Source organism: Asparagus officinalis, chromosome 9 (assembly GCF_001876935.1).
Source record: "Asparagus officinalis chromosome 9, Aspof.V1, whole genome shotgun sequence".
Taxonomy (NCBI): domain Eukaryota; kingdom Viridiplantae; phylum Streptophyta; class Magnoliopsida; order Asparagales; family Asparagaceae; genus Asparagus; species Asparagus officinalis.
The window spans coordinates 61,203,824-61,229,441 of record NC_033802.1 but is presented as its reverse complement, the minus strand read 5'-3'; the positions used below and the strand labels follow the sequence as shown (position 1 = coordinate 61,229,441).

The 25,618-nt window shown below is 38.0% G+C and overlaps 2 protein-coding genes across 3 annotated transcripts; both read left to right on the top strand.

Moving 5' to 3' along the window:
• Window positions 2,820-3,754, top strand: LOC109823511 (uncharacterized mitochondrial protein AtMg00810-like). Its single transcript, XM_020389790.1, has 2 exons — window positions 2,820-3,620; window positions 3,733-3,754. Exons 1-2 carry the CDS (start codon window positions 2,839-2,841, stop codon window positions 3,752-3,754), a joined length of 804 nt encoding a protein of 267 aa, XP_020245379.1. The 5' UTR covers window positions 2,820-2,838.
• On the top strand, window positions 8,414-10,705 carry LOC109824685 (bidirectional sugar transporter SWEET14-like). Of its 2 annotated transcripts, none has more exons than XM_020391320.1 (6): window positions 8,414-8,748; window positions 9,109-9,145; window positions 9,250-9,460; window positions 9,556-9,717; window positions 9,814-9,933; window positions 10,057-10,705. In XM_020391320.1, exons 1-6 carry the CDS (start codon window positions 8,697-8,699, stop codon window positions 10,369-10,371), a joined length of 897 nt encoding a protein of 298 aa, XP_020246909.1. In that variant the 5' UTR covers window positions 8,414-8,696; the 3' UTR covers window positions 10,372-10,705. The 2 variants fall into 2 exon arrangements, with proteins under 2 accessions (XP_020246909.1, XP_020246910.1); XM_020391321.1 differs by having other exon boundaries at window positions 8,686-8,748; window positions 9,109-9,171.

Below are 25,618 nucleotides of genomic sequence, written 5' to 3'. Positions count from 1 at the left end.
GGATGTAAAGAGCGGGAGGCCTTTCTACAGGAGAGGACTATGGTGTTTCTTAAGGGATTGACATCAGAGTTCGCTCAGCGAATTGCATTGCTCCTAGCTCAGCCGAAGATTCCCACGCTTGAGGAGGCTATCTCTGCTATGATCCAGGAGGAGACTCGCATTCGGCTGCAGGCGGGGACAGGTGGACTTCCTGTGGTGAAGTCAGCACTGACAGCCTCTAGCAACACTGGATCTAGGAGAGAGACTCGACAGTGCTATAACTGCGGTGCGGTGGGTCATCTACGGCATGCTTGCACCAAGCCATCCAAGGATGGAGATTCGGGTGGACGTGGACAGTTCGGAGGTCGTGGTCGTGGCCGTGGGGGTCGACGAGGTGGAAGAGGAGCAGGGAATCGGGCGAATCTGACGGTAGCAGAAGAAGAAGAAGCTGAGGTGGTCTTTACAGAGGAGGATCGTGCTCTCCTCACGATACTCAGGAAAAAACAGCAAGTAGCAGGGGATGGAGATTTGAGGAATGGGACTGCGGAGGCATCTACTTCGTTCTTCGTCAGAGGCAACACTGCTACCTATGCTCATCCGAACAAAGGTACTGATGACATACATGCTCTTGCTTCTATGTCTCCTGACAGATCATCAGCATGGATAGTCGACTCCGGTGCGTCTTGTCATGTGACAGGTAATGCTAGTGAGTTCTCATCATATACTCACTTAGCATCGCCTGATAGTATTCAAACAGCTGATGGTACATTTCAGCCGGTGGTTGGTAAGGGTACAGTTGATTGTACTGGTTCTGTAACTTTGTCCAATGTTTTGCATGCTCCTTCTTTTCCAGTCAATCTTTTATCTATTAGTTCTATCATCCTCCAACTAAAATGCATCGTCTCTTTTGATATTCCCAAGGTAATCTTCCAGGAGAAGGGGACAGGGCGGAGACTTGGGACTGGCACATGGCGTAGTGGACTGTGGTATCTGGATCGTGAAGGGCTGGATTCAGCATTGGTGTCAGTCATAGAGGAAGCAGGAGTAGGATCTAAAATGAGTGCTGAAAATGAGTTAATGCTCCATCACCAGCGTTTGGGACACTCATCCTTTAGTGTTTTAGGTAGATTGTATCCTTCTTTATTTGAGAAAGCAAATAAACAGAAACTTGTGTGTGATGCATGTGAGTTGGGAAAGCTTACTAGAAGCTCTTATGTTAGTTCTGGTCATAGAAGTTCTCATGCATTTGACCTGGTACATTCAGATGTTTGGGGGCCTTGTTCCACAAGTTCTATGAATGGATACAAATATTTTGTTACATTTATTGATTGCTTCTCTCGTGTTACTTGGTTATACCTGATGAAGAATAAGAGTGATGTGTTTGGGTGCTTCCAAAATTTTCATAAGACTGTTCAGACTCAATACGGAGCAGTGGTGAAAGTATTGAGGTCAGATAATGGGACAGAGTATACCAACAGAGCCCTTGAAGAATATTTGTCAGCTCAAGGAATACATCACCAGACAACCTGTCCATACACTCCAGCACAGAATGGGGTAGCGGAAAGGAAGAACAGACATCTTTTAGAGGTTGCTAGAAGCATGATGATCTCTATGAATGTCCCAGAGACATTATGGGGACAAGCAGTATTGACCGCAGCAGCGTTGATCAACAGAATGCCCTCGAGAGTGCTGGATTGGAAGTCTCCGTGTGAGATATTGAAAGGAGATAATGGTGGGATCCTTCCACTCAAAGTGTTTGGCTGTGTGTGTTTTGTGAAGGACAACAGGCCGTCTGTCGGGAAGCTTGCCCCTAGAGCTGTGAAGTGTATCTTTGTGGGATATTCTGCTACTCAGAAGGGATATGTTTGCTGGAGCCCGGTGGAAAAAAGGTTGTTTGTGAGCATGGATGTGCACTTTCGAGAACTCGAGCCATATTACACTCAGAAGGTAACTTCATCTGCTGGTAACTCGTCCAATACTAGAAGTATGGGGCGAGAGGAGGAGAATGGTGAGAGACCGGAGAACAATGTGGAGAAATCCATTTCTGTATCGATTCCTTGGGAGGGCGAATTGGTTGAGGAGGAGTTGGTTGAGGAGGAGCCGGAGAATCACGAAGAAAAGGAACAAGAGACAAGAGGTGTTAGGCCCACTGTTCAGGGGGAGCTACTAACCTATAGTAGGAAGGGCAAACAAATTGGAGAAACAGTACCTACAGTGCCACTAGTGCTGCCAAGTCTCTTGCCAAAGCCCACCCCGACTCCTGAAATACCTACACCACCACCAATTTCATCCCAAGGTGATAACATTCCTACTGATAACATTCCTCTCCCTACTCCTCCCACACCAATATCAGTACGGAGGACTACTCGCAGTAATGCGGGACATCCTCCCGATAGATATGGTTGGGATCTTGCCCAGTATGTATCATATTCTAGTATCCACCCTGCATATGGAGCATTCATTGCATCATTGGACTCTGTTACTGTACCTAACAATTGGCAGGTTGCTAAGAAGGACCCAAAATGGAAAGCGGCTATGCACGAGGAGCTAGGAGCTCTAGAGAAGAACCGCACTTGGGAGCTAGTAAAGTTACCAGAAGGAAAGAGAGCAGTTGGATGCAAGTGGGTCTTCACTGTGAAGCAGAATCCAGATGGACAAGTTGAGCGCTACAAGGCTCGCCTGGTGGCAAAAGGGTATAGTCAGACATATGGCATCGATTATGATGAGACTTTTGCACCGGTGGCGAAGATGAGCACTGTTCGGACCTTAATCTCTCTGGCAGTAAATGGTGGATGGAAGCTACACCAACTAGATGTGAAGAATGCATTTCTTCATGGAGATCTAGTGGAGGAGGTATACATGGAGATACCACCAGGATTTGGTACAGATCAGACAGTGGGAAAGGTCTGCAGATTGAAGAAGTCTCTCTATGGTCTGAAGCAATCTCCCCGTGCTTGGTTCGACAGATTCAGAAGGGCTATGATTGGTATGGGATACCAACAGATCAACGCCGACCATACAGTGTTCTTTCGACGGAGTGGAGGCCACATTACTATGCTTGCGGTATATGTGGATGATATGATTATTACAGGGGATGATGAGAAGGAGATTGCCCAACTCAAAGTGAGACTGGGTAAGGAATTTGAGGTGAAAGATCTTGGCTTGCTTAGATACTTTCTTGGAATAGAGATAGCTCGAGGAGCGGAAGGGATCATCCTATCCCAGAGAAAGTATGCACTGGATCTTCTCAAAGAGACAGGAATGTTAGGGTGCAAACCTGCAACTACACCGATCGACCAGAGGTTCAAGCTAGGTGCTGAGGCTGGAGAACCAGTTGATCGTGACAGATATCAGAGGTTGGTGGGAAGGCTGATCTATTTGAGTCACACACGTCCTGATATCTCCTTTGCAGTAAGCGTGGTGAGTCGCTACATGCACGATCCGAGGAAGGGTCATATGGACGCTGTGTACCAGATTCTGAGATATTTAAAGAGTGCCCCCGGAAAGGGGCTGATATTCAGAAAGAATGGACATGTGAACATCGAGGGTTATTGCGACTCTGACTGGGCTAGCTGTGCTGATGACAGGAGGTCCACCTCAGGATATTGCATCTTTATAGGAGGTAACTTAGTCTCGTGGAAGAGCAAGAAGCAGTCGGTGGTGGCGAGATCGACAGCTGAGGCAGAGTATAGAGCTATGGCCTTAGGAGTTGCTGAGTTGCTATGGTTGAAGAGTATGCTGGTGGAGCTGAAGCTGGATCAAGGAGATAAGATGAAGTTATGGTGTGACAACAAGTCAGCTATAAGTATTGCCAACAACCCAGTGCAGCATGATAGAACCAAACACATCGAGATCGATAGGTTCTTCATCAAAGAGAAGTTGGATAGTGGACTACTGGAGCTAAGTCATGTTTCGACTAAGGACCAGGCAGCAGATTGTCTGACTAAAGGACTCAACTCAGTAGATATGATTAGAGGATGTGACAAGATGGGCTTAATAGATATCTTTCGCCCATCTTGAGGAGGAGTGTTGACATATTAGTATTATTAGGGACTTATTTGTAAGATTTGTAGGGGCCTATATAAAGCCCAAGAGATATCATAATGAATTAGGGTTTTCATTTCTTCAATTAACAATCGACGGTGAAACATTTCCCCCTTTTCCATTGGATTTTACAAGTGGCGGGAATTCTTTCTCCCCTCCAAGAAATCCAGTTTTATCATTACTTTGGAGTGAAATCTCAATTGGATTAGCAATTTTTCCATCCGGATTCAATGGTATAGTAAATTCATTTGAAAGCAAAGAAGAATCCAACATCAAGGAAGAAACATTGTTATGAGTATTCTTTGATGAAAAGCTTGATGAAAGTTCTAAATCAAGATCATCAGCCCAAGAAATCCGAGATGAGCTATCACCAGAGATTGAGGACTTACAGAGATTTCGTGATTGAAGTCCGTTCTTTTCAAGAATCCTCTGAGACTGCTGAAGAGAATCCACCAAGATTTTGTTTGAATTGAGAATATCTTTCATCAGTAGCTTCTTCTTCTCTCCCTTTAGACCCGTTGACCCCATCACCTCGAGCTCAAGATCTTCATCATTTACGGCCAAACTCGTACTAGATTGATCACTAGATGATTGCAAACAAGAATTTGCAGCTCTCAATCCTTGATTTAGGATCTTCGTACCACTGTTTCTCTTCTTTCTTGTCATTTAAAACTCGGCGGGGGCGCAGGTTAGTGGGAAAGAGATCTCCCGCCAACGTGCACAATGAAAAAAATCGACCCTAGAAGAGAATTATCATTAAGAAAAATATGATTGTTTCTTTACGAAAGTCAATAATACGTGTAAATCTGTATTTAGCTCATGATTGTCCTAATCCTCTATGAAATTGTCTGTTAAGCATCCTACATTAGTCTCCCCTTGTAGAAAGAAGCTCGACCCCGAGCTTATATTTGTTAGAATAGTATCTTCATTATTAAATAATTTTCTTCTCTTGTAACGATCAACATCCACCTTGTATTTAGCATTGATTTTCTCCATTTATTCTTTTACCTCCTCTGCTGGGACTTCTTCTATATCAAACTTGTGTATAAATTTTTCTCATGACATATGTATGTAATTGGCAACATGTGGCTTTGTAGTTGACATGAAAAACTCTTCCAAATACTGTTCTTGTTGCTTCCTATATTCTAGTGTCGGCAGTATCATCTCACCATTATTGAAATTATTGATGATCATTGCTTCCAAAAAAGAATTTTCTCCCTCATACTCCATACATAATTCTTTTATCTTCTTTGCCTCGGGCTCTTCACCAAGCAATTCACACATACCATCAATTGCCTCACTCTCTATTTTATCATTCTCCTCTATCAGGACATTATTAATATGTGCAATATCGCTCATAACCTCTCTGAAAAATATCATACATAATATCCATCTTCACTATCATATCACCATCAGCATCATGAATCTCATGCATAATGAGTGTTTGCACCTTAGGAGGAATTTCGGTAGGGGTAGGTTCTTCTTTTTTAGTTATAACAATGTCATACACTCTTCAGATTGCTTCAAGTTTTCTCCTAAAGCCTCGTTATTTGTCACCAAGAGTCTCTTCTTCTCAGTAGTCTTTATCTTAGATGGATCCTTTTCTATAAGAGGCATAAGTACAATTCTGCGTCCATCCTTCTTAAAGATATAAATATTGTCTCTACTTCTGTGGGTAGCTCCAATATCGAATTGTCCTGGCCTACGTAAAAGCGTATGACAAGTATCCATCTCGACCACATCACACAACACATCATCAACATAGCTGCGACCGATAGAAAAAGGTACCCGACATATCTCATCGTTCTGCACATCATTGCCCTTGTGAATCCAGTCGATCTTGTGGAGAGGAGGGTGTTTCTCTGCCTTCAAATCTAACTTATTCACTATACATCGAGACACATGATTCTTTCTACTGTGACTGTCAATAATAACATCACAAACCTTCTGCATCACAGTACATCACATGCGAAAGATATTATGCTCTGGAGGTGGTTCTTCTTTCTTTATTGCTTCTTTAGTTCTCTTCCTAACTCCAAGGTCTTGCATAGGGTCATTGTCGCCGTTGAATTCATCCTGTGGAGTTGGATCACGTCATTGGCGACCATCAACGCAATATCGAACTCCTACCGTGTTCAGACGCTCTACTGCCGACGCAAGTCGCTCTATAGCAGTCTTCATTTGATTAACATCAGTTTTTAACTCATCGAACTTAGTTCGAGAAATAGGGGTTTCATCACCTGCCATCGGATCGGAGGAACAAAGCTCTGGTACCAATTGACGCAGTGCAGAAGTGATAACCTCGAAATCCACCAATGGGTGTTCTCTGAATCCACAAAGAACGATCTTCGAATCCACGAAGAAGTTCGAGTCCACGAAGAAAATATTAAAAAGAAAAATTTTATTGATGAAAAGTTATGCCTCTAGGGCTTACAATTCTCATCTTAAATCGAAAATAAACAAGACTCCTAGTAAGACTAAAATTACAAAGAAATGGAAAGTATCAAATTCTATCCTAAAAAGACTCCCTATAATAGAGGACACAAATCATGAATCAAAATTAAATTTGTTTCTTAATCTAATTTGACTCTAATATTAAATTTATTTCCTAATCTAAATAGGCTCTGATTATTTTTGGATAGCCAAAACTGGGTATTACTGATGAGATTTTAAAAACCTGACAATCTGGTTGGCTCCGTCTTGTCGAGATAGGCAATTTACATATATAATATATCAGAATTCACTTTTCGGATTGTAAAATATGATTGTTTCTTTGCGAAAGTCAATAATACGTATAAATCTATATTTAGCTCATGATTGTCCGAATTCTCCATGAAATTATCTGTTAAGCGTCCTACATCATACTCTTTACTTTTGTCCTACACTTGCTTTTAAAACGGCAAAGGAAAAAAAAAAGCTTGAAAACAAGAAAACAAGACTCGCTGGTAACAGGGATTAGCAAAGCTTTAACCAATTAAAGCTTAACCCTAGCTAGCTTAACATCTCACTTCCTAATAAGTAACAGATATAATAGACTAATAGTACATATGATAGGACGATTATTAATTAATAACCAAATAATTCCTGACTAAGAAAGGAGTAATTGTGATTAGGAAAGCTTTGATGAGCTACTCTCTGTACAAGAATTTCAATAATAACATTTTAATGGAAGCTCAAAAAAATTTTATGGTCTTAGAACGAGATCATTAAACTTCTCTATGAGAGTTGGTGGTGGTGTTGCACTCACCACAAGTATGTTTCACTTTCCAACTTAAGGGCATTAGTAATTTTAGGCCTAGTAACCTTCTCCTCTCTATAAATAGCAGTGGGCAATTCAAAATTTTTTAATGTGGCTTCCCTTTTAATTTCATCCCTCTCTATAGTCCTTAAGTAGACATGTCATTTTACTAGTGGGTTTCATATATATAACACAATATGTTAAAACTTAACAAGTAATAAAAATAGTGAAATGTCATGTAGAGTGTTGTTACCTATAAAAACAACAAATTATCTCAACTTCTATAAAAGAACAAAAATGAGAGGAAAATTGGAGAAGTAAAGGTGCACAAAGAAGGAAGTCATGGAGAGAAGCTAGCGTTTCCAATTGTTGAAACCACTTCCAAAGACCACCCAATTCAGTACCATCTCACAGAAGTGGGGGCCCACATTAGGGAATGATTGGGCTTATCAAGCAAGTTCATGTATGTTTTTGAGTTGGTGCAGAGTGAGGATGTGATGATGAAGGAAGAAACGGCTAAAAAGGGCTCACATGAAAGGAGCTACGATGAGTAACGTATTCGTATTTATCACTAATTCCTACAAAAATATACTCGTACTCTTATGATTGATCTCCTATTCTAATTTGCAAATTACTTAAGGAACTTAATTTCTAGCTAATGCACGATGGTTATTCTTGACAAATTAAAGCCAAAGAAGCAAAATTGAGAGGAAAAATGAGCGTAATGCGCAAGTTTTTTTACCAGTTGGTAATTTAGAAACAAGTTTTCTTAGTGGGATTTATATATCCTTATTAATGCTATGGTTTTTCTATAGAGCGCCCATGAGCACTCTATAAGAGAGGAGAGAGATAGAGAGAAATAAATTATGCACAGAAATTAATACAAATCAGGGGAAGCCCATGTGCTATTCATTTTTCTCTATCTCTCTACTCTCTTATAGAGTGCCCATGGGCACTCTATAGAAAAACCGTTAATGCTAAACCCCAACATTAATTTTTTGTCTTTCGAAACTTGTATAGAAAACTATATTCTACATTTAGTTGGCATGTGGAATGGTCTCCCTATATGCCACCTCATTCATTTAATTAGCAAATTGAGGCGATGCGCACTTCCTCCCTTTCTTGTTCTATAAAATGAGGCCAATTCCTAACCCTCTCTCACACAAGGCCAAGGAGACCTTAAGATCTCTCACCACCTCTTTTAAGTCTTTTGTACTCTAGGGAGACTAGTAAGCTTCCTCTATATATACTACTTACCATTGTAGTTTTGGTACATAAGAGCTAGCAAAGGCCAAGGGATTTTTCTTCTATAGAGGAGAAACACTAACCATTTCTTCTTGATTTCTTCTTTTGCTACCTCTCTCTCTCTCTCTCTCTCTCTCTCTGAGCTCTTCCTCTAACCATTTCTTCTTGAAATTCAAAAGAGGGGGAGAAGATGTTCGGCTTATCCACGTCCAACCATTCGGCTTTCATCTTTGGTGTTCTAGGTATATATTGACATGAAAGATCGAGCTCTTCTTCTTCTTCTTCTACCAAATATTAATTCTTTTTATATTATTAAGCACTAATAATATAATTAATGCATAAGCTAGGCTCTTTATTTGAGAAATCATTTTCGTAACTAAGTAATGGTAACATGCATATATATATCATGCTTTTTCCAAAGTTTCATCTCTCCTACTTCTATTACCAGACCGACCCTCTTTTGCAGTACAGGTACATATTAGCATGGACAAGTTAGCTACTGGTTTATTATTATAAGAAACATTTCCATATAGAATAATCAATCCAAATCCAATAGATCCAACATCAAATAACAACTATTTGTTTATATTTGCTATCCACAGGTAACCTGATCTCATTCATGGTCTACCTTGCACCGGTGTAAGCACATAATCGCCTACTAATTAGTACTCCTAATCTACCTCTTTAATCATTCACTTCCTTTTTTTTTCTTATAATCACATATGATGAATATATATTTACAGGCCAACATTTTGGAGAGTATACAAAAGAAAATCAACTGAAGGATTTCAATCATTCCCCTACATCGTTGCGCTCTTCAGCGCAATGCTCTGGATATACTATGCCCTTCTTAAGACTGAAGCCGAGTTCCTCCTCACCATCAATGGACTTGGATGCATAATAGAGAGCACATACATCATTATGTACCTCATTTATGCACCAAGACAGGCTAAGGTAAATTCCATATATTCACATATATAATAGAGAAACTAAAAAAGAGTAGATTTTGTTCATTATTAGTTACTGACAGTTTAAGCTTTTGCACGTAGGTTTATACCGCAAAATTGCTTTTCTTGTTGAACGTTGGGATGTTCGGATTGATTGTGTTAGTGAGCCTTGTCTTTGCGAACGGAGGTGACAGAGTGACGATCCTTGGATGGATTTGTGTAGGGTTTTCAGTATGTGTATTCGTTGCGCCGTTGAGCATCATTGTGAGTAGTGTAACAAGAAAATTCGGATATAATTATTTCTACATGATTTTGTAAAATTAGTCCTTCTTTTTTATACTAATCGTTTCCACTCTTCAGAGGCTTGTCATCAAAACAAGGAGCGTGGAGTTCATGCCCTTCTCCTTATCGTTGTTCCTGACTTTTAGTGCGGTGGCCTGGTTCTTCTATGGCTTCCTCTCTCATGATAAGTACATTGCGGTAAATCCTCTTTCACTCTAGTTGCACTACTAAATAATGAGGTATCCTAGACGGAAAATTCCTGCAGAGCGATAATTAATAATTAATATTTCACATTTAATGGTTTTTTTTTTGAATTAATAGATCCCCAATATACTCGGTTTTCTCTTTGGATTGATCCAAATGGTGCTCTACGCTGTGTACATGAACACGAACGCGAACACCACGAAATGTGTGGATGTAGAAGAGGTTGACATGCCCGAACACATCGTAACGATATCGAAGCTAGGGATAGTAGGGCAAGGAGCGGAGGTGTACCCTATCGATGCAAATAAGGAGAAAGAGGAGAAAGAAGGAGGAGGAGGAGAAGAAGGAAAAGGCAAGAAATGTGAACTAACTACTATCGATGTCAATAACAAGGAAAGCATGGGAATCCATCATGAGGAGGCCGAAGTCTAGAGGTTTCGACATGCACACATCGTGACAACGGGAGAAGCGGAAGAAGAAGAGAGAGTTATTGAGCTTCTATATTGATCACCAGCATCATTCTCATGACAGATCATCGTTCTCAATTTGTCGTGTTTATTACGAATTAAGGAGCAAGATATTATGAATAATTTTCTATATAATTATAAAAAAAATGTAAGTGTGATAGAGCTATAGAGGGAGAGCAACTTAACGTTGGTGCTTGGTGCGGTTCCTTTTGCATGAATAAAGTTGGAAAAACAATGTCACAAACATTACTGTATGAGATCCGTTATGAATGAAAACTTTTCGGAGTTTTGTGTAAAAAGTTGGAAAAGACTTGGTACTTCTTCTCTTCATTTAACTGGTGCCACGTGTGATAAACCGTCAGATTCTCACGCTCACATGCGTTTGTCACGCGAGAACACCGCGCGCGGTGAATTTGTTGGCGCCACTACCGGAAATTCAGTGGGGGGGCCCTATAACGGTTCAGTTTGGACGGTTTTGGATTTGTGCCGCTCGCGGAGGAAGTCGAGCTCCAAAAAAGGCATTAACCCAGATTTATGTTGGTGCTGGTTTTTGAGCTAATTAAAAATATATTTAAAAATATATTTAACTCAAGGGCAAGTCTTTCTTTTGAACTTCTTCATGGTCATGACCCAAGCTACAACCACCTATGAGTTTTTTGTTGTCTTTGTTATGCTACAATGGCGCATCTCCGTTATAACAAGTTCGGTCCTCATGCTATACGTTGTTTGTTCTTGGGCTACGCATCAGTTCAGAAAACCTGTTGTCTTCTTGACTTGTCCCAACAATTCCTACGAGTCAAGACGTTATTTTCCATTAGAAATATTCATCTCCTCGCTACCCCATGATCGATACATCCCCTCAACCTTTACACCCCTCCTGTCCTTATTACCCATACCAATTGATGATTTAACATCCTCCTCAACTTCTTCAAACATCCCTCCAGCACCATCACCTCCAACCATCGACGTCCCCATTATACCGCCACACGTTCCCTCTAATTCTGATCCGATCCTCACGTCCAAAACATGCACCGCAGCATCAAAATGACTTCTATTGTGTAGAAAACGGCGTCGAATTGTTCAAAATGTGCAAAATCAGCGTCTACAGGTTTTTTTCGGGTCGGTCGACCGACGGCATAGGATCGGTCGACCGAACGTACTGCACATTACGGGGTTTGAAAACCCTACTCTGGACGGTCGACCGATGCACTCTTATCGGTCGACCGATGGAGGTCGATCGATTGACCGATAGAGGAGCACAGGTCGACCGATTGCAAATAGGGGCTGGATTTCGTTTCCTGGTCTGTTTTGGATTGAGTTTTGATATAAATAGAAACACGTCTTTCTAGGGTTTTGTACCAGAGATTAACGGAGGATTAGCATTGTTTTGAGCACTTTGATAGGGAGATTATTGTGAGGGAGTGTAAGATCATTGGTTGGGTTATTTTGAGAGTTGTTTGAGAGTTTGTAACCCGTTGTTTCTCCTCCATATAGTGAAATCTCCCCTATCCTCTCCCCGTGGACGTAGGCAATTTGCTGAACCACGTAAATCTCTGTGTTTGTGTGATTTTGGCTGTTATTTTGCTAATTGAGCTCATGTTTGATTCTTCTCTCTTGCTTGCCGACTCGTTTGGATTGCGAGCATGCTTCCGTACGATATGCAATAAGTGGTATCAGAGATCAGGTTTTCAGATCTAGGGTTTTGTATTGGGTGGAGGAAAATTCGCTGTTGGAAGGTTGGGTCTTAGAGATCTAGGCTTCGGTGGAGAAAGCTTTGCGGAGTCAACATTGGATATCTCACTTTTCCTCGTGTGGTTAGGAGATTGTGTTGGAACCCTATCTAGGGTTTAGTTGGGTAATTTCTTAATTCTATCAGTTAAGTTCGAATCTTTGTTTACAATTGGAGTTAGTTTGCAATAGGAGAAAAAGTTGGTGAAAGCAACAAGGTGATGATGAGTATTGTTCAGGTTGCACTTCAGAATACGAAGATCAGTGTTGTGAAGTATGATGGCAAAATTAACTTTGGTTTGTGGATGAGTGATGTGCAAGATGCTTTGAATGCTCATAACTTAGAGGAGACCATCATGGTCTACGAGAAGCCATCGAAGTATGATGAGGCGATATGGGACAAGATGAATCGAAACGCTTGTAGGGTAATTAGGTCTTGTTTGGAACAAGAGTTGAAATACGATGTGATTGGCGTGACATCTGCGATGAAGATGTGGGGGATTCTTAATAACAAATATCTTATGAAGAGTGTTGAGAACCGTCTGCACTTGTTATGAAGATTGTTTAGATTCTAGATGTACAGGGGTATCTCACTTGTTAATCATGTGAGCAATTACACAAAGTTATTGTCGGACTTGGCGAATGTTGATGGGAAGATAACAGATGAGTACAAGGCGATTATTTTGTTAGGCTTGTTACCCGATGAAGAGTATGATACATTCATGCTCACTTTGTTAAATGGTAGATCTTTCATCACATATAGTTAAGTGACTAATACGTTAACGAATTACGATCTGAGGAGGAAGGACAAAGAGACTTCCAGAGCTAGCACTTCAGGAAATGCATTGTCGACGAGAGGAAGGAGTCCATATCCAAGAGGTGGTAGTCAAGGCAGGTCAAAGTCTAGAGGCCGCTATCAGATTTTGAAGAACCAGTGTGCTTTCTACAAAGAACAAGGACATTGGAAGAGAGATTGCCTGAAGTTTAGAGAGAAGGAGAATAGCAAGAAGAAGGGCCCGAAGGCCAATGAGGTGAATGTCGCTAGAGGTGATGATTTAGATGATTCCTACTTTTCTTTATTGATTACTCCAGAGGTGAACCATGCAGATGCATCTGATTGGATGCTGGATTCTGATGCTACTTATCATATAACTCTCCGACGAGATTGGTTTTTGCATCTTTCAAGAAGCTCGATGGGGGCGTGGTAGTCATGGAAAATGATCAGTCCTGTGGTATTTGTGGGATAGGTACCGTCAGGATTTAGATACACGATGGAGTTGTTCGAGAACTGAATGAAGTGAGATTTGTTCCTCAGCTGAAGAAGAATCTTATTTCCGTTAGAGCTTTAGAGGCAAAGGGATTCAAGATGACTTTTGAAAGTTCTGTAGCAAAAATTACTAAGAGATCTTTGGTAGTGATGAAAGGAGTTCGTAATAGGAATCTATATTATCTAAAGGGAAGCACCGAGATTGGCCAGGTAGCTTTAGTTGTTTCAAAGGCAGACGTGAGTAGACTTTGGTACTACAGGTTAGGGCACACAATTAAAAAGTCACTACAGGCGCTGTGCAAGCAGTAGTCATTGAAGGAAGCCAAGAGTGGGAAAATTAAATTTTGTGAGTATTGTGTTCTTGGCAAGAAGACAAATGTGAAGTTCGGGACAACTGTTCATAGGACGATAGATATCTTGGACTATGTGCACACGAATATTTGGGGTCCCACCAAGCCGGAATCACTTGGTGGTCGACATTGGTTCGTCACGTTTGTGGATGACTATTCTAGGTGTTGTTGGGTGTACACTATAAAGCATAAGAGTGAAGTCCTAGAGTTATTTGTGGAATGAAAGAGGAGATTAGAACTGCAGATAGGGAGAAAGATCAAGACGTTGAGATTCGACAATGGTGGCGAGTACACTTCAGACCCCTTTCAGCAGCTTTGTCGAGACGAGGGCATAGAGAGACACTTCATAGTTAGTCATATACCGCAGCAGAATGAGGTGACAGAGAGGTTGGATCGGTCTTTACTGGAGAATGTCCGATGTTTGTTATCGCAGAGTGGTTTGGATAAGATCTTTTGGACTGAAACACTTTCATATACGAACCACCTCATAAATAGGCTGCCTTCATCTGTGATTAAGGGGAAAACCCCTATGGAGATGTGGTCGAGAGAGCTAGCACACGATTATGATTAGCTCAAGGTATTTGGGTGCCCTGTATTTTATCATGTGAAGACTGATAAATTAGAATATTGAGCTAGAAAGATCATATTTGTTGGATTCAAGCGTGGTGTGAAAGGTTACAAGCTTTGGGATCTAGTCGAGAAGAAGATTATGCTGAGTAGAGACATCACATTTGATGATGCTTCAATCTTGAAGCCTACCAGCTCTCATCAGGTGGAGAGCACCCCGACAGAGGAGATATCACAGGTAGTGGAGATTGATGCATCTCCACAGTGTCCAGATGAGACAATATCCATTAAAGTACTAACTGAGGTAATGCCAGGCAAGCACAGCGATGATTTAGAGAATACATGTTCAGTAGAGCAGAATCAGCGATCGATGGTTCAGATTCAGGATTCAATTGTAGTTTGGAGGCCCAGGAGAGACATACAGGTTCTAGCGTGGTATGCGGATACAGTCATTGCTTATGCACTTTCGATGGAGAGTGTCAATGAGATGGTTCCTACTACATTCAGAGAGGTTGATCAGAGTTTAGAGGCTGATTTGTGGCAGGAAGCTATGCGAGAGGAAATGGAGTCTCTTCAGAAGAACGACACATGGGAGCTTATCGAGCTTCCAAAGGAGCGGAAGGTGATTCGTTGCAAATGGGTGTATACCAAGAAGGAGGGTATTAAGGGCACTCCAGTGAGGTTCAAAGCTAGATTGGTAACAAAGGGATACGCACAGGAAGAAGGCATTGATTATAATAAAGTCTTTTCTCCGGTGGTGAAGCACTCTTCGATTCGGATCTTACTAGCATTGGTGGCACAGTATGGTTTGGAATTAGATCAGTTGGATATAAAAATGACATTTCTTCATGGTGATCTTGATGACAAAATCTATATGACTCAACCATTAGGGTTTCGAGCTGCAGGGAAGGAGAAATTGGTTTGTAGGTTGAAGAAATCGCTATACGGTCTGAAGCAATCTCCAAGACAGTGGTATAGGTGATTTGATGGGTTTATGCTCGGTCATTCGTACATTAGAAACCAGTTTGATCTTTGTGTGTACTATCGTAAGTTTCATGGAGGTGTGTACATTTACTTATTGCTTTATGTCGATGACATATTGGTTGCTTCTATTTTTAGATCCGCCATAGATAGATTGAAGATTTAACTTTTGAAAGAGTTCGAGATGAAGGATTTGGGTGAAGCGAAACACATTTTGGAGATGGTGATCGGTAGAGACAGAGATAGGAGCATAATTTATTTGACACAAGTGGCTTATTTGAAGAAGGTTCTATAGTGATTTAATGTGAGCATGGAGATGAAGCCAGTTAGTATACCTTTGGGAGTCCATTTGAAGCTTTCAGTTGATCTTTCACCGAAGACAGTTAAAGCTAGAGAGTTGATGTCAAAGACTCTGTATGCGAATGCAGTAGGAAGTTTGATGTACGTCATGATTTATACGAGGCTGGATTTGTCACAGGCAGTGAGCATGGTTTCGAGATACATGCACGACCCAGGTCCGGGTCACTGGGATGTCGTGAGATGGATTTTGAGGTACATTCTGTTGGCCTTCTTGTTTTGATGATGTTTAACAAACAATTTACGATTAATATTGTTTGTCTAGTGTTTGTGGTTTTTTATTTATTGTAGACAAACAACATGTTGGAGGTTGGATGAAATTACACCATAACGATTAAATCCAATGAAGGTTGGCGGAAGTGGAGTGAAGCCATGCAATTCAAGTCGAATATCCAAGTTCATGCTTCATCCAAGTATACCAAATTGAGCTACATCGAAGATCAAGATTACTTGGGTAAATTTAGTTTAGATTTTTATATTGTGTGTGTTGATACTTTAAGCTCAATCACTTACACACATACAAGTTTTGGTTTCTTATATATATAGTTATATATATATACACATTATAGTTTTGGTTTCTATGTATATATAGTTATATATATACATACATGTTTTGGTTTATACACATTATAGTTTTGGTTTCTATGTATATATAGTTATATATATACATACATGTTTTGGTTTTATAGTTTTCAAGTTTTAATATTGGTTTCTATGTATATATAGTTATATATATACATACATGTTTTGGTTTTATAGTTTTCAAGTTTTAATATGAAATAATTGAATACAATTAAAAATATATTTCTTATTACATACTTATATGCATCTATATGATTTCATCAATATCAATTTTATTTAGTTCAATAAAATAATATTTATTGTTTCTTAAAAGTTTGCAAAATATGCAATTTTGTAAAAATATTATATTCTTAGTTTTTGGACTTAACAATAATCATATACATCTTTTATTAAGTCTATAAAATTATTTTGTAATGTTTGAAAAAATGGTTAAGCTAAAATGTCAAAACTCATATGTTTACATTTTCATGTTTTGGACTATTTTGTAAAATAATGATATTTTTTATTTGGAAGGTCCTTTTTGAAAACCAGTTTTTGTAACATGTTTATTATTATGTTTACAATCATTTTCCAAAGTTTTATATTTTTCTAATTTTATTTGCTATTTTTAAAAAAGATTTGAAAATCAGATTTCTGTTTAAAACAGATAGTGTGCATGTCTTGAGTCAACTCATGAACAGTGTTGAGTCGACTCATAAACTGTTGTGTAGTTTACATTTTGTTTCTGACGAGTCGACTCATAACATCATGAGTCGACCTATCAGGTTGAGTCGACTCATGCCTGTCATAAGTCGACTCATAAACTGTGCTGAAAAGTGTATTTTGTTTCTGCTGAGTCAACCCATGACTTCATGAGTCGACCCATGCATGATGAGTCGACTCATGATTTTTATAAGTCTACCCATAAGTTGGTTTTTAGCCTGTAACGGCTACTTATGAGTCGACTCATGAACAGTACCGAGTCGACTCATAACACTGTAACGGCTATATTTCCAGACTGTACTGTTTTTAGGTTATTGGTCTTTTTGCCTTGTTTTCTCTTGGCTTTGGGATTCCTATAAATACCCCCACATATTCTTAGTTCCAAATAATCCAAGAAATGTTTTAAACAAGTTTAACAAGGGTTTTAAAGTTTGTTTAGTGTGTTTTAAAAGAGTTTCTTTATGAAGAAGTTTCTTACAAGTGGAGGAGATCATCTACATTATTTGAAGCTTCATTTTAATCCATCTCTCCATCTTGTTTTTCAGAGAAGAATTTCTAAACTCAATACTAGCTTTGTATTAATTATTTATTGTTCATCATTTTCATCAAGCTAGGGTTTATATTGAGTTTATGATTAATTTTCTCATTGCTTACACACACAACCATTGAGCTTGTTGTATTTGCATATACTGTATAATTGGGTTGTAAGGAGTTGTAACAATTGAGAGTGAGCTTAATTGAGTTCTCATCTATTGTAGAGAACAACTTTGTATTTGTGAGTCTTAATTGTGTAGATCACTTTGTAATATACTTGTACACCGAGAGGAGTGTGTGGTGAGAGACGGGGTTGTCCTAAGAGGAGTACAGTAGGTGGTAATGCCTAGAGAGAGGTTGTAATTCCTAACACTTGAGGGAGACACGGACTAGAGACCAACACTTGAGAGGGTGTAAAGTGTGATTACTAGAGTCTGAGATTGTAGAGTTTTCGGTTAGCTAGAAAACCGTATTGTGAGGTGTAAACGTTATTCGGGTAAGCGTAGAAAACCCAGTTGTGATAGTGAATTTCTCCCCGGGAGTAGGGAGCTGAGACGTAGGACGGAAGGTCCGAACTCCGTGATCATATTGTGTGTTTGTATTGTTTATATTGCCCTATCTCAATTGTATCTTTAGTTTAGATTGTTTACCCTTGTGTTGTTTATATATCCTTGCATATATTTTATCATATAAGATATATCTCTTTGTTCATATTGTATATTCTTGCTCATAACATATTGTATATCTATCTTACAAGAATAATTTATTAATAAGTTTTAATTGACATAAAATCAGATTAGATTAGCATAAGACCCTAATCACCCCCCCTTAAGGGTCTAACAGTTGGTATCAGAGCTTGGTGCTTTTTGATTTAAGGTCTAATCACCTTGAGTTAAAGATCTAAGTTATCTTTTTATGCTAATCTTATTTAGATTTCCTTTGTTATCTTGCTTGCACATATATACATATATTATGGATATGCATGGTACACCTAGTTTAGGTTATGCCATCAATATTGCTCCAAAATTAGATAATTTCCCTTATGCCCAATGGTGTGTTAGATTTAAGCTATTTGTTGGATCTAAACATTCTGATTGATGGGAAATTATAGATGATGCTTATATTGTGCCCACTATAGAGAAATCTAAGTGGAATAAAAATGATCATCGAATGTTTACAATGAACAAGATTTTGTTAAAATATTTGCTAAATGTTTTTGATTCATCTATGTCTAACAAGTTTGTTCATTTTGATAGTGCTTACAATTTATGGAAATTCATAGAAGCACATCAAGACAACTTGGAGGAAATCCGACATAGTTTGGAGGATTCTTCTTCAAGTTATATTGGAGCTTCTTCATGCACACGGTCACTAGGCGTTAGCCCTAGTGTGTTATGCGGTTCCGAACCCGATAATGATTTATCTAGTGATAAACTTGCTTGTGCTAGTGAAAAATTGTTGCATGCCTATAACAAATTGCATAAAGATTTTATTGACTTACAAAGCAAGCACGTTAATTTAGAATCCGATCATGAGTTGCTAGGTTCCAAATTTGATGTCATTACAAAAGAAAATACCTTGCTTAAAGAAAACAATGATATGTTAAATTTGGAAAATAAAAAATTAACCTCATCCATTTCTAGCTTAACTCATGAAAGAGATAATACCAAGTTAGAAGTAAAGAACATAAAAAATAATACCGCTTCTTTTATATATGACTATTTATGTTCTACTTCTAATAAAAATGCATATGTGCCTAATAATGAAGATTTGAATCTTGTGAATAAACGTATTTCATCTTTAGATTCAACTTTGAAAACATGCATTAATAATCATAAGAAGCTTATGGATATGTGTGCCAAGTCTAAGTCAAAATCATCCACTCATTATGCACATATATATAGCAAAGTTTACAAGTACTCTATTTGCGACCGTAAAGGCTATTTAGCTAAATTTTGCTATGATGCACACAAACATAAAAATGTCAATGCTCCTTGTGCATCTCATCAAGTTTCTTCATCACATGTACACACACATGCACCTATTGTTTATCATAAGCATGCTCATGTGTATAGATGTGATCATTGTGGTCGTTTTGGTCATTTGGCCAAGTATTGTTTTGACTTGTAAAGAAAATCACGTTTGCCAAATATTTCTAGTAGACCACGTGTGTTTAAATGTGATATTTGTGGTAGATTTGGCCATTTGGCTAAGTTTTGTTATGACTTAAAAAATTGTTCAAACTTATCAAATTTCTCAAATAGACCATCTTTATTTAATGATATTTCTCATTTGCAAAATATTTCTAAAAGACAATCTTTATTTACAAATAATTGTCGTGCACAAGCTAATGGTCCACAAAAATAAATGGATCTATTTTATTGCACATATTGCAATCAGAAGGATCATTTGAGTGATTATTGCTTTGACCGTGTTAGTACACTAAATACGCCCAAATGGATTCATAACCCAAGGGCTTTAAGCTTAAATGATAGAGGTCATATCCCTAAACCTTTTGGTACCAAGAATACTTGGGTACCAAAACAAATTTGATTTTAAACCAAAAATTTTAGTGTTTTTATTTTTTTTAAAATTATTCTTTGAAATTTTTGAATATGAAAACAATTTTTTTGATTAGTTCTTTTATTTTCATGATTATTAGTGTCGATTTTGATGAGAGGTTTGTGTTTATATAACCCCCGGGATTATTGGGTGTTTTCCAAATCTTGTTTACCGGGTGCTAAAATATTTATATGGGTTGATACAAGCTCAAGAGCTTGATATAGTTACCTCTCTTATCTTTTTGAAAATCGATGATGATTTGGTTTTTATGTTTTTATGTGATTGTGGTTGATTTATGATTTTATTTGGTTGATCTGTTTTCATTCGAAAACTCTTTTTGCATGATTCTCATACTTTCTCTCTTTTGATTTCATAAATCTTTTTTATTAGGTTTTGTTTTAAATCTAATGTTTTGAGACACACTATTTCAATGATACATCCACATGTGTTCTCTTTATCTTGATATATGTGAGTAAGTTTTTAGCATATTTTTATCTATGCTAACTCACATGTTTGCCTTAGCCTTCATTTCATACATTAATGAGGTATTTTGATAGGGGGAGCAATCCCTATACTTGTTTTATACTCACCCATGCTTATAGGTAGAGAGAGCTTTCGCTCTCTTCATTCTTGTTGGTTTTCCCTTTTTGATGTTGTCAAAGCGTGAGAAATATTGTAAGTATAGCCTTTCTTATTTATATGCATGATATATTCTAATTCATATATTCATTTCTTTCATGCATATATATCTCTTTTGTAAATTATTTGTCATCATCAAAAAAGGGGAGATTGTTGGCCTTCTTGTTTTGATGATGTTTAACAAACAATTTACGACTAATATTGTTTGTCTAGTGTTTGTGGTTTTCTATTTATTGTAGACAAACAACATGTTGGAGCTTGGATGCAATTGCGCCATAACGATCAAATCCAATGGAGGTTGGCGGAATTGTGGAGTAAAGCCATATAATTTAAGTTGAAGATCCAAGTTCATGCTTTATCCAAGTATACCAAGTTGAGCTACATCGAAGATCAAGATTGCTTGGGTATATTTAGTTTAGGTTTTTATATTGTGTGTGTTGATACTTTAAGCTCAATCACTTACATACATACAAGTTTTGGTTTCTTATATATATAGTTATATATATACACATTATAGTTTTGGTTTCAATGTATATATAATTCTATATATACATACATGTTTTGGTTTTATAGTTTTCAAGTTTTAATATAAAATAATTGAATACAATTGAAAATACATTTCTTGTTTCATACTTATATGCATATATATGATTTCATCAATATCAATTTTATTTAGTTCAATGAAATCATATTTATTATTTCTGAAAAGTTTGCAAAATATGTAATTTTGTGAAAATATTGTATTCTCAGTTTTTGGACTTAACAATAATCATATACATCTTTTATTAAGTCTACAAAATTATTTTGTAATTTTTCAAAACATAGTTAAGCTAAAATGTCAAAACTCATGTGTTTATATTTTCATGTTTTGGACTATTTTACAAAATGATGATATTTTTCATTTGGGAGGTCCTTTTTGAAAACCAGTTTTTATAGCATGTTTATTATCATGTTTACAATCATTTCCCAAAGTTTTATATTTTTCTGATTTTATTTGCTATCTTTAAAAGAGGTTTGAAAATCATATTTTTGTTTAAAACAAACAGTGTGCATGTCTTGAGTCGACTCATGAACAGTGTTAAGTCGACTCATAAACTGTTGTGTTGTTTATATTTTGTTTCTGACGAGTTGACTCATAACATCATGAGTCGACCTATCAGGTTGAGTCGACTCATGTCTGTCATAAGTCGACTCATAAACTGTGCTGGAAAATATGTTTTGTTTCTGCTAAGTCGACCCATGACTTCATGAGTCAACCTATGCATGATGAGTCGACTCATGATTTTTATGAGTTGACCCATAAGTTGGTTTTTAGCCTATAACGGCTACTTATGAGTCGACTCATGAACAGTATCGAGTCGACTCATAACACGGTAACGGCTATATTTCCAGACTGTACTGTTTTTAGGTTATTGGTCTCTTTGCCTTGATTTCTCTTGGCTTTGGGGTTCCGATAAATACCCCCACATATCCTCAGATCCAAATAATCCAAGAAATATTTTAAAAAAGTTTAACAAGAGGTTTAAAGTTTGTTTAGTGTGTTTTAAAAGAGTTTGTTTGTGAAGAAGTTTCTAACAAGTGGAGGAGATCATCTACATTGTTTGAAGCTTCATTTTAATCTATCTCTCCATCTTGTTTTTTAGAGAAGAATTTCTAAAGTCAATACTAGCTTTGTATTAATTATTTATTGTTTATCATTTTCATCAAGCTAGGGTTTACATTGAGTTTATGATTAATTTTCTCCTTGCTTACACACACAACCATTGAGCTTGTTGTATTTGCATACATTGTATAATTGGGTTGTGAGGAGTTGTAACAATTGAGAGTGAGCTTAATTGAGTTCTCATCTATTATAGAGAACAAATTTGTATTTGTGAGTCTTAATTGTGTATATCACTTTGTAATATACTTGCACACCGAGAGGAGTGTGTGGTGAGAGACGGGGTCATCCCAAGAGGAGTGCAGTAGGTGGTAATGCCTAGAGAGAGGTTGTAATTCCTAACACTTGAGGGAGACACGGACTAGAGATCAACACTTGAGAGGGTATAAAGTGTGATTACTAGAGTGTGAGATTGTAGAGTTTTCGGTTAGCTAGAAAACCGTATTGTGAGGTGTAAACGTTATTCGGGTGAGCGTAGAAAACCTGGTTGTGATAGTAAATTTCTCTCCGGGAGTGGGGAGCGGAGACGTAGGACGGAATGTCCGAACTCCGTGATCATATTGTGTGTTTGCATTGTTTATATTTTCCTATCTCAATTGTATATTTAGTTTAGATTATTTACCCTTATGTTGTTTATATATTCTTGCGTATATTTTATCATATAGGATATATCTCTTTGTTCATATTGCATATTCTTGCTCATAACATATTGTATATCTATCTTGTAAGAATAATTTATTAATAAGTTTTAATTGGCATAAAATTGGATTAGATTAGCAGAGGACCCTAATCACTCCCTCTCTAGGGTCTAACACATTCGAGGTACTCTCAACATTAATTTGGTGTTTGAGCGAGACACTAGCAGCGGGCAGCTATGTATTGGTTATGTCGATTCAGACTACTCTAGAGATTTGGATAAATGCCGGTCGACGACGGGATATGTGTTCACTTTGACATGTGCGCCGGTGTGTTGGAGATGCACCTTACAGTCTACAGTAGCTTTGTCGACGAAGGAGGTAGAGTATATGGTGATTACGGAGGCTGTTAAGGAGGTAATTTGGCTTCGAGGAATTTTGGAAGACCTTGGTGTTTCGCAGCGATCTGTCACCATTTATTGTGATAGCATGAGTGCTATCTATTTGGTGAAGAATCACGTCTTTCATGCACGGACGAAGCACATTGACGTTTGTTATCACTTTATTCAGGATGTTCTTGAAGATGGGGATGTGGAGCTTATGAAGATTCACACAAAAGATAATCCAGCGGATATGCTCATGAAGGTGGTTCCGAGCAATAAGTTTGATTATTGTAGAAACTTATTGAAAATTAGTGATTGTTGAGGCCGTTTGCGGCCATTTGGATTAACTACGGGCGACTTGATCCCTTGGGAGAGTGGGTACGTAGGCAACCACATTGGTGCAGCCGGATTTGGCGAGATGACGCATTGGTGCTCATATTGGTGTCGGTTGAGTTTTGGGAACACTTCGCCGAGGTGGAGAATTGTATAAAACGGCGTCGAATTGTTCAAAATGTGCAAAATCAGCATCTAAAGGTTTTTCTTGGGTCGGTCGACCGACGGCATAGGATCGGTCGACCGAACGTACTGCATATTACAGGGTTTGAAAACCCTGCTCTGGACGGTCGACCGATGCACTCTTATCGGTCGACCGATGGAGGTCAATCGATTGAGCGATAGAGGAGCACCGGTCGACCGATTGCGGATAGGGGCTGGATTTCATTTCCTAGTCTGTTTTAGATTGAGTTTTGATATAAATAGAAACACGTCTTTCTAGGGTTTGTACCAGAGATTAACAGAGAATTAGCATTGTTTTGAGCACTTGAGAGGGAGATTATTGTGAGGGAGTGCAAGATTATTGGTTGAGTTATTTTGAGAGTTGTTTGAGAGTTTGTAACTCATTGTTTCTCCTCCATATAGTGAAATCTTCTCATCTTCTCCCCGTGGACGTAGGCAATTTGCCGAATCACGTAAATCTCTGTGTTTGTGTGATTTTGGCTATTATTTTGCGAATTGTGCTCATGTTTGATTCTTCTCTGTTGCTTGCCGACTCGTTTGGATTGCGAGCACGCTTCCGCACGGCGTGCAACATATTGTTCATATGTTCAACCTACAATCTCAGGCTCGTATCATGATCAAATCCTAACCATTAGTATAAAGCTAAGCTAATTTGAGTAGACTTGCGGCTGTACATTATATGACATTTGAGTTGGATATTCTTTTCCCCTTTTGGATAAAGTTGAATTATCAATACCTTATATTTTGGAAAAATTATGAATTATTTTGACTGTATTAAATAAAAAGAGAATTTTGATCAACATCTCTCCCCACTACAAAATAGTAGCGGAGAGACACTACTTTCTTTTACAATCATTTATTTGTCTAGCGAATGGTTACAATTTATTCTAAACATAATACTCACTATACCCCCCATGAACTGCACTCATTCCATAATTGACAATTAAAGACAAATCATAACTATTAACTACGTAAATCAATGGTTGTGATGAGACTAGCTTCCTATAACATTCGCTCCATTGAAATTTAACACATGGACAATATATTAACTAAATAAGCTGTATCAAACTGAATATATACACTGGAAAACAAAAGCTTTTCTGCTTAATCAGAAAACAATTTTACTTAGTTTAATAAGTATGTGTTAACCTTAAATATACATACATTTGCCACATTTGGTCCATTTCCCCCTATTTTCAAACCTAGCACCTTTCCAAAATTACCTAATTAATGTATCCAACTTCACTTAAGCTTCTGTACCCTAGCTATTAGATACTTAAGAGCTAAGAACAATTTTTTGAAATATATATTATAAGAAGCCTTTTTTTTGTTTAAATTATTAAGCTTCTTAATTTTCCACCTAGGGTAAGTTCTTTGCTTGCAATTCCAGAGATTAGAGCGCAGATCACCAAAACAGAGCCGTGCTACTTTCTTTACAATATACCTTCTTGCAAATAGATCTTATTAACATCAAAAGTAATAATAACTACCAAAACAAGTTATTTTAATTAGAGCAATAAACAAGGATTCAATCAAAGTAATTGCTTCGAGAGTAGAGAACTTGGTCTCTTTCACATGCATTCCATTTCAAGGCATGAGAGTCAAAGAACAGGGAAGGGAGGGGGGGAGTCACCATGACCGCCTAATATCTCTTTGCCACGTATACATCTATTTAATAAATGGGTTAGATTCAAATGTAACTGCAGATATAAGTAATTAACATATCAAGCTCGAATGAATCAAAAAGTT

Excerpts from the sequence above, each read along its gene's own strand:
- LOC109823511 (XM_020389790.1), top strand. The coding sequence starts at position 2,839 with ATGGAGATACCACCAGGATTTGGTACAGATCAGACAGTGGGAAAGGTC. Across the intron at positions 3,621-3,732 it reads GGTAACTTAGTCTCGTGGAA|CTGGATCAAGGAGATAAGAT; the intron begins GAGCAAGAAGCA and ends GTGGAGCTGAAG.
- LOC109824685 (XM_020391320.1), top strand. The coding sequence starts at position 8,697 with ATGTTCGGCTTATCCACGTCCAACCATTCGGCTTTCATCTTTGGTGTT. Across the intron at positions 9,146-9,249 it reads ATGGTCTACCTTGCACCGGT|GCCAACATTTTGGAGAGTAT; the intron begins GTAAGCACATAA and ends ATATATTTACAG. Across the intron at positions 9,461-9,555 it reads ATGCACCAAGACAGGCTAAG|GTTTATACCGCAAAATTGCT; the intron begins GTAAATTCCATA and ends TTTTGCACGTAG.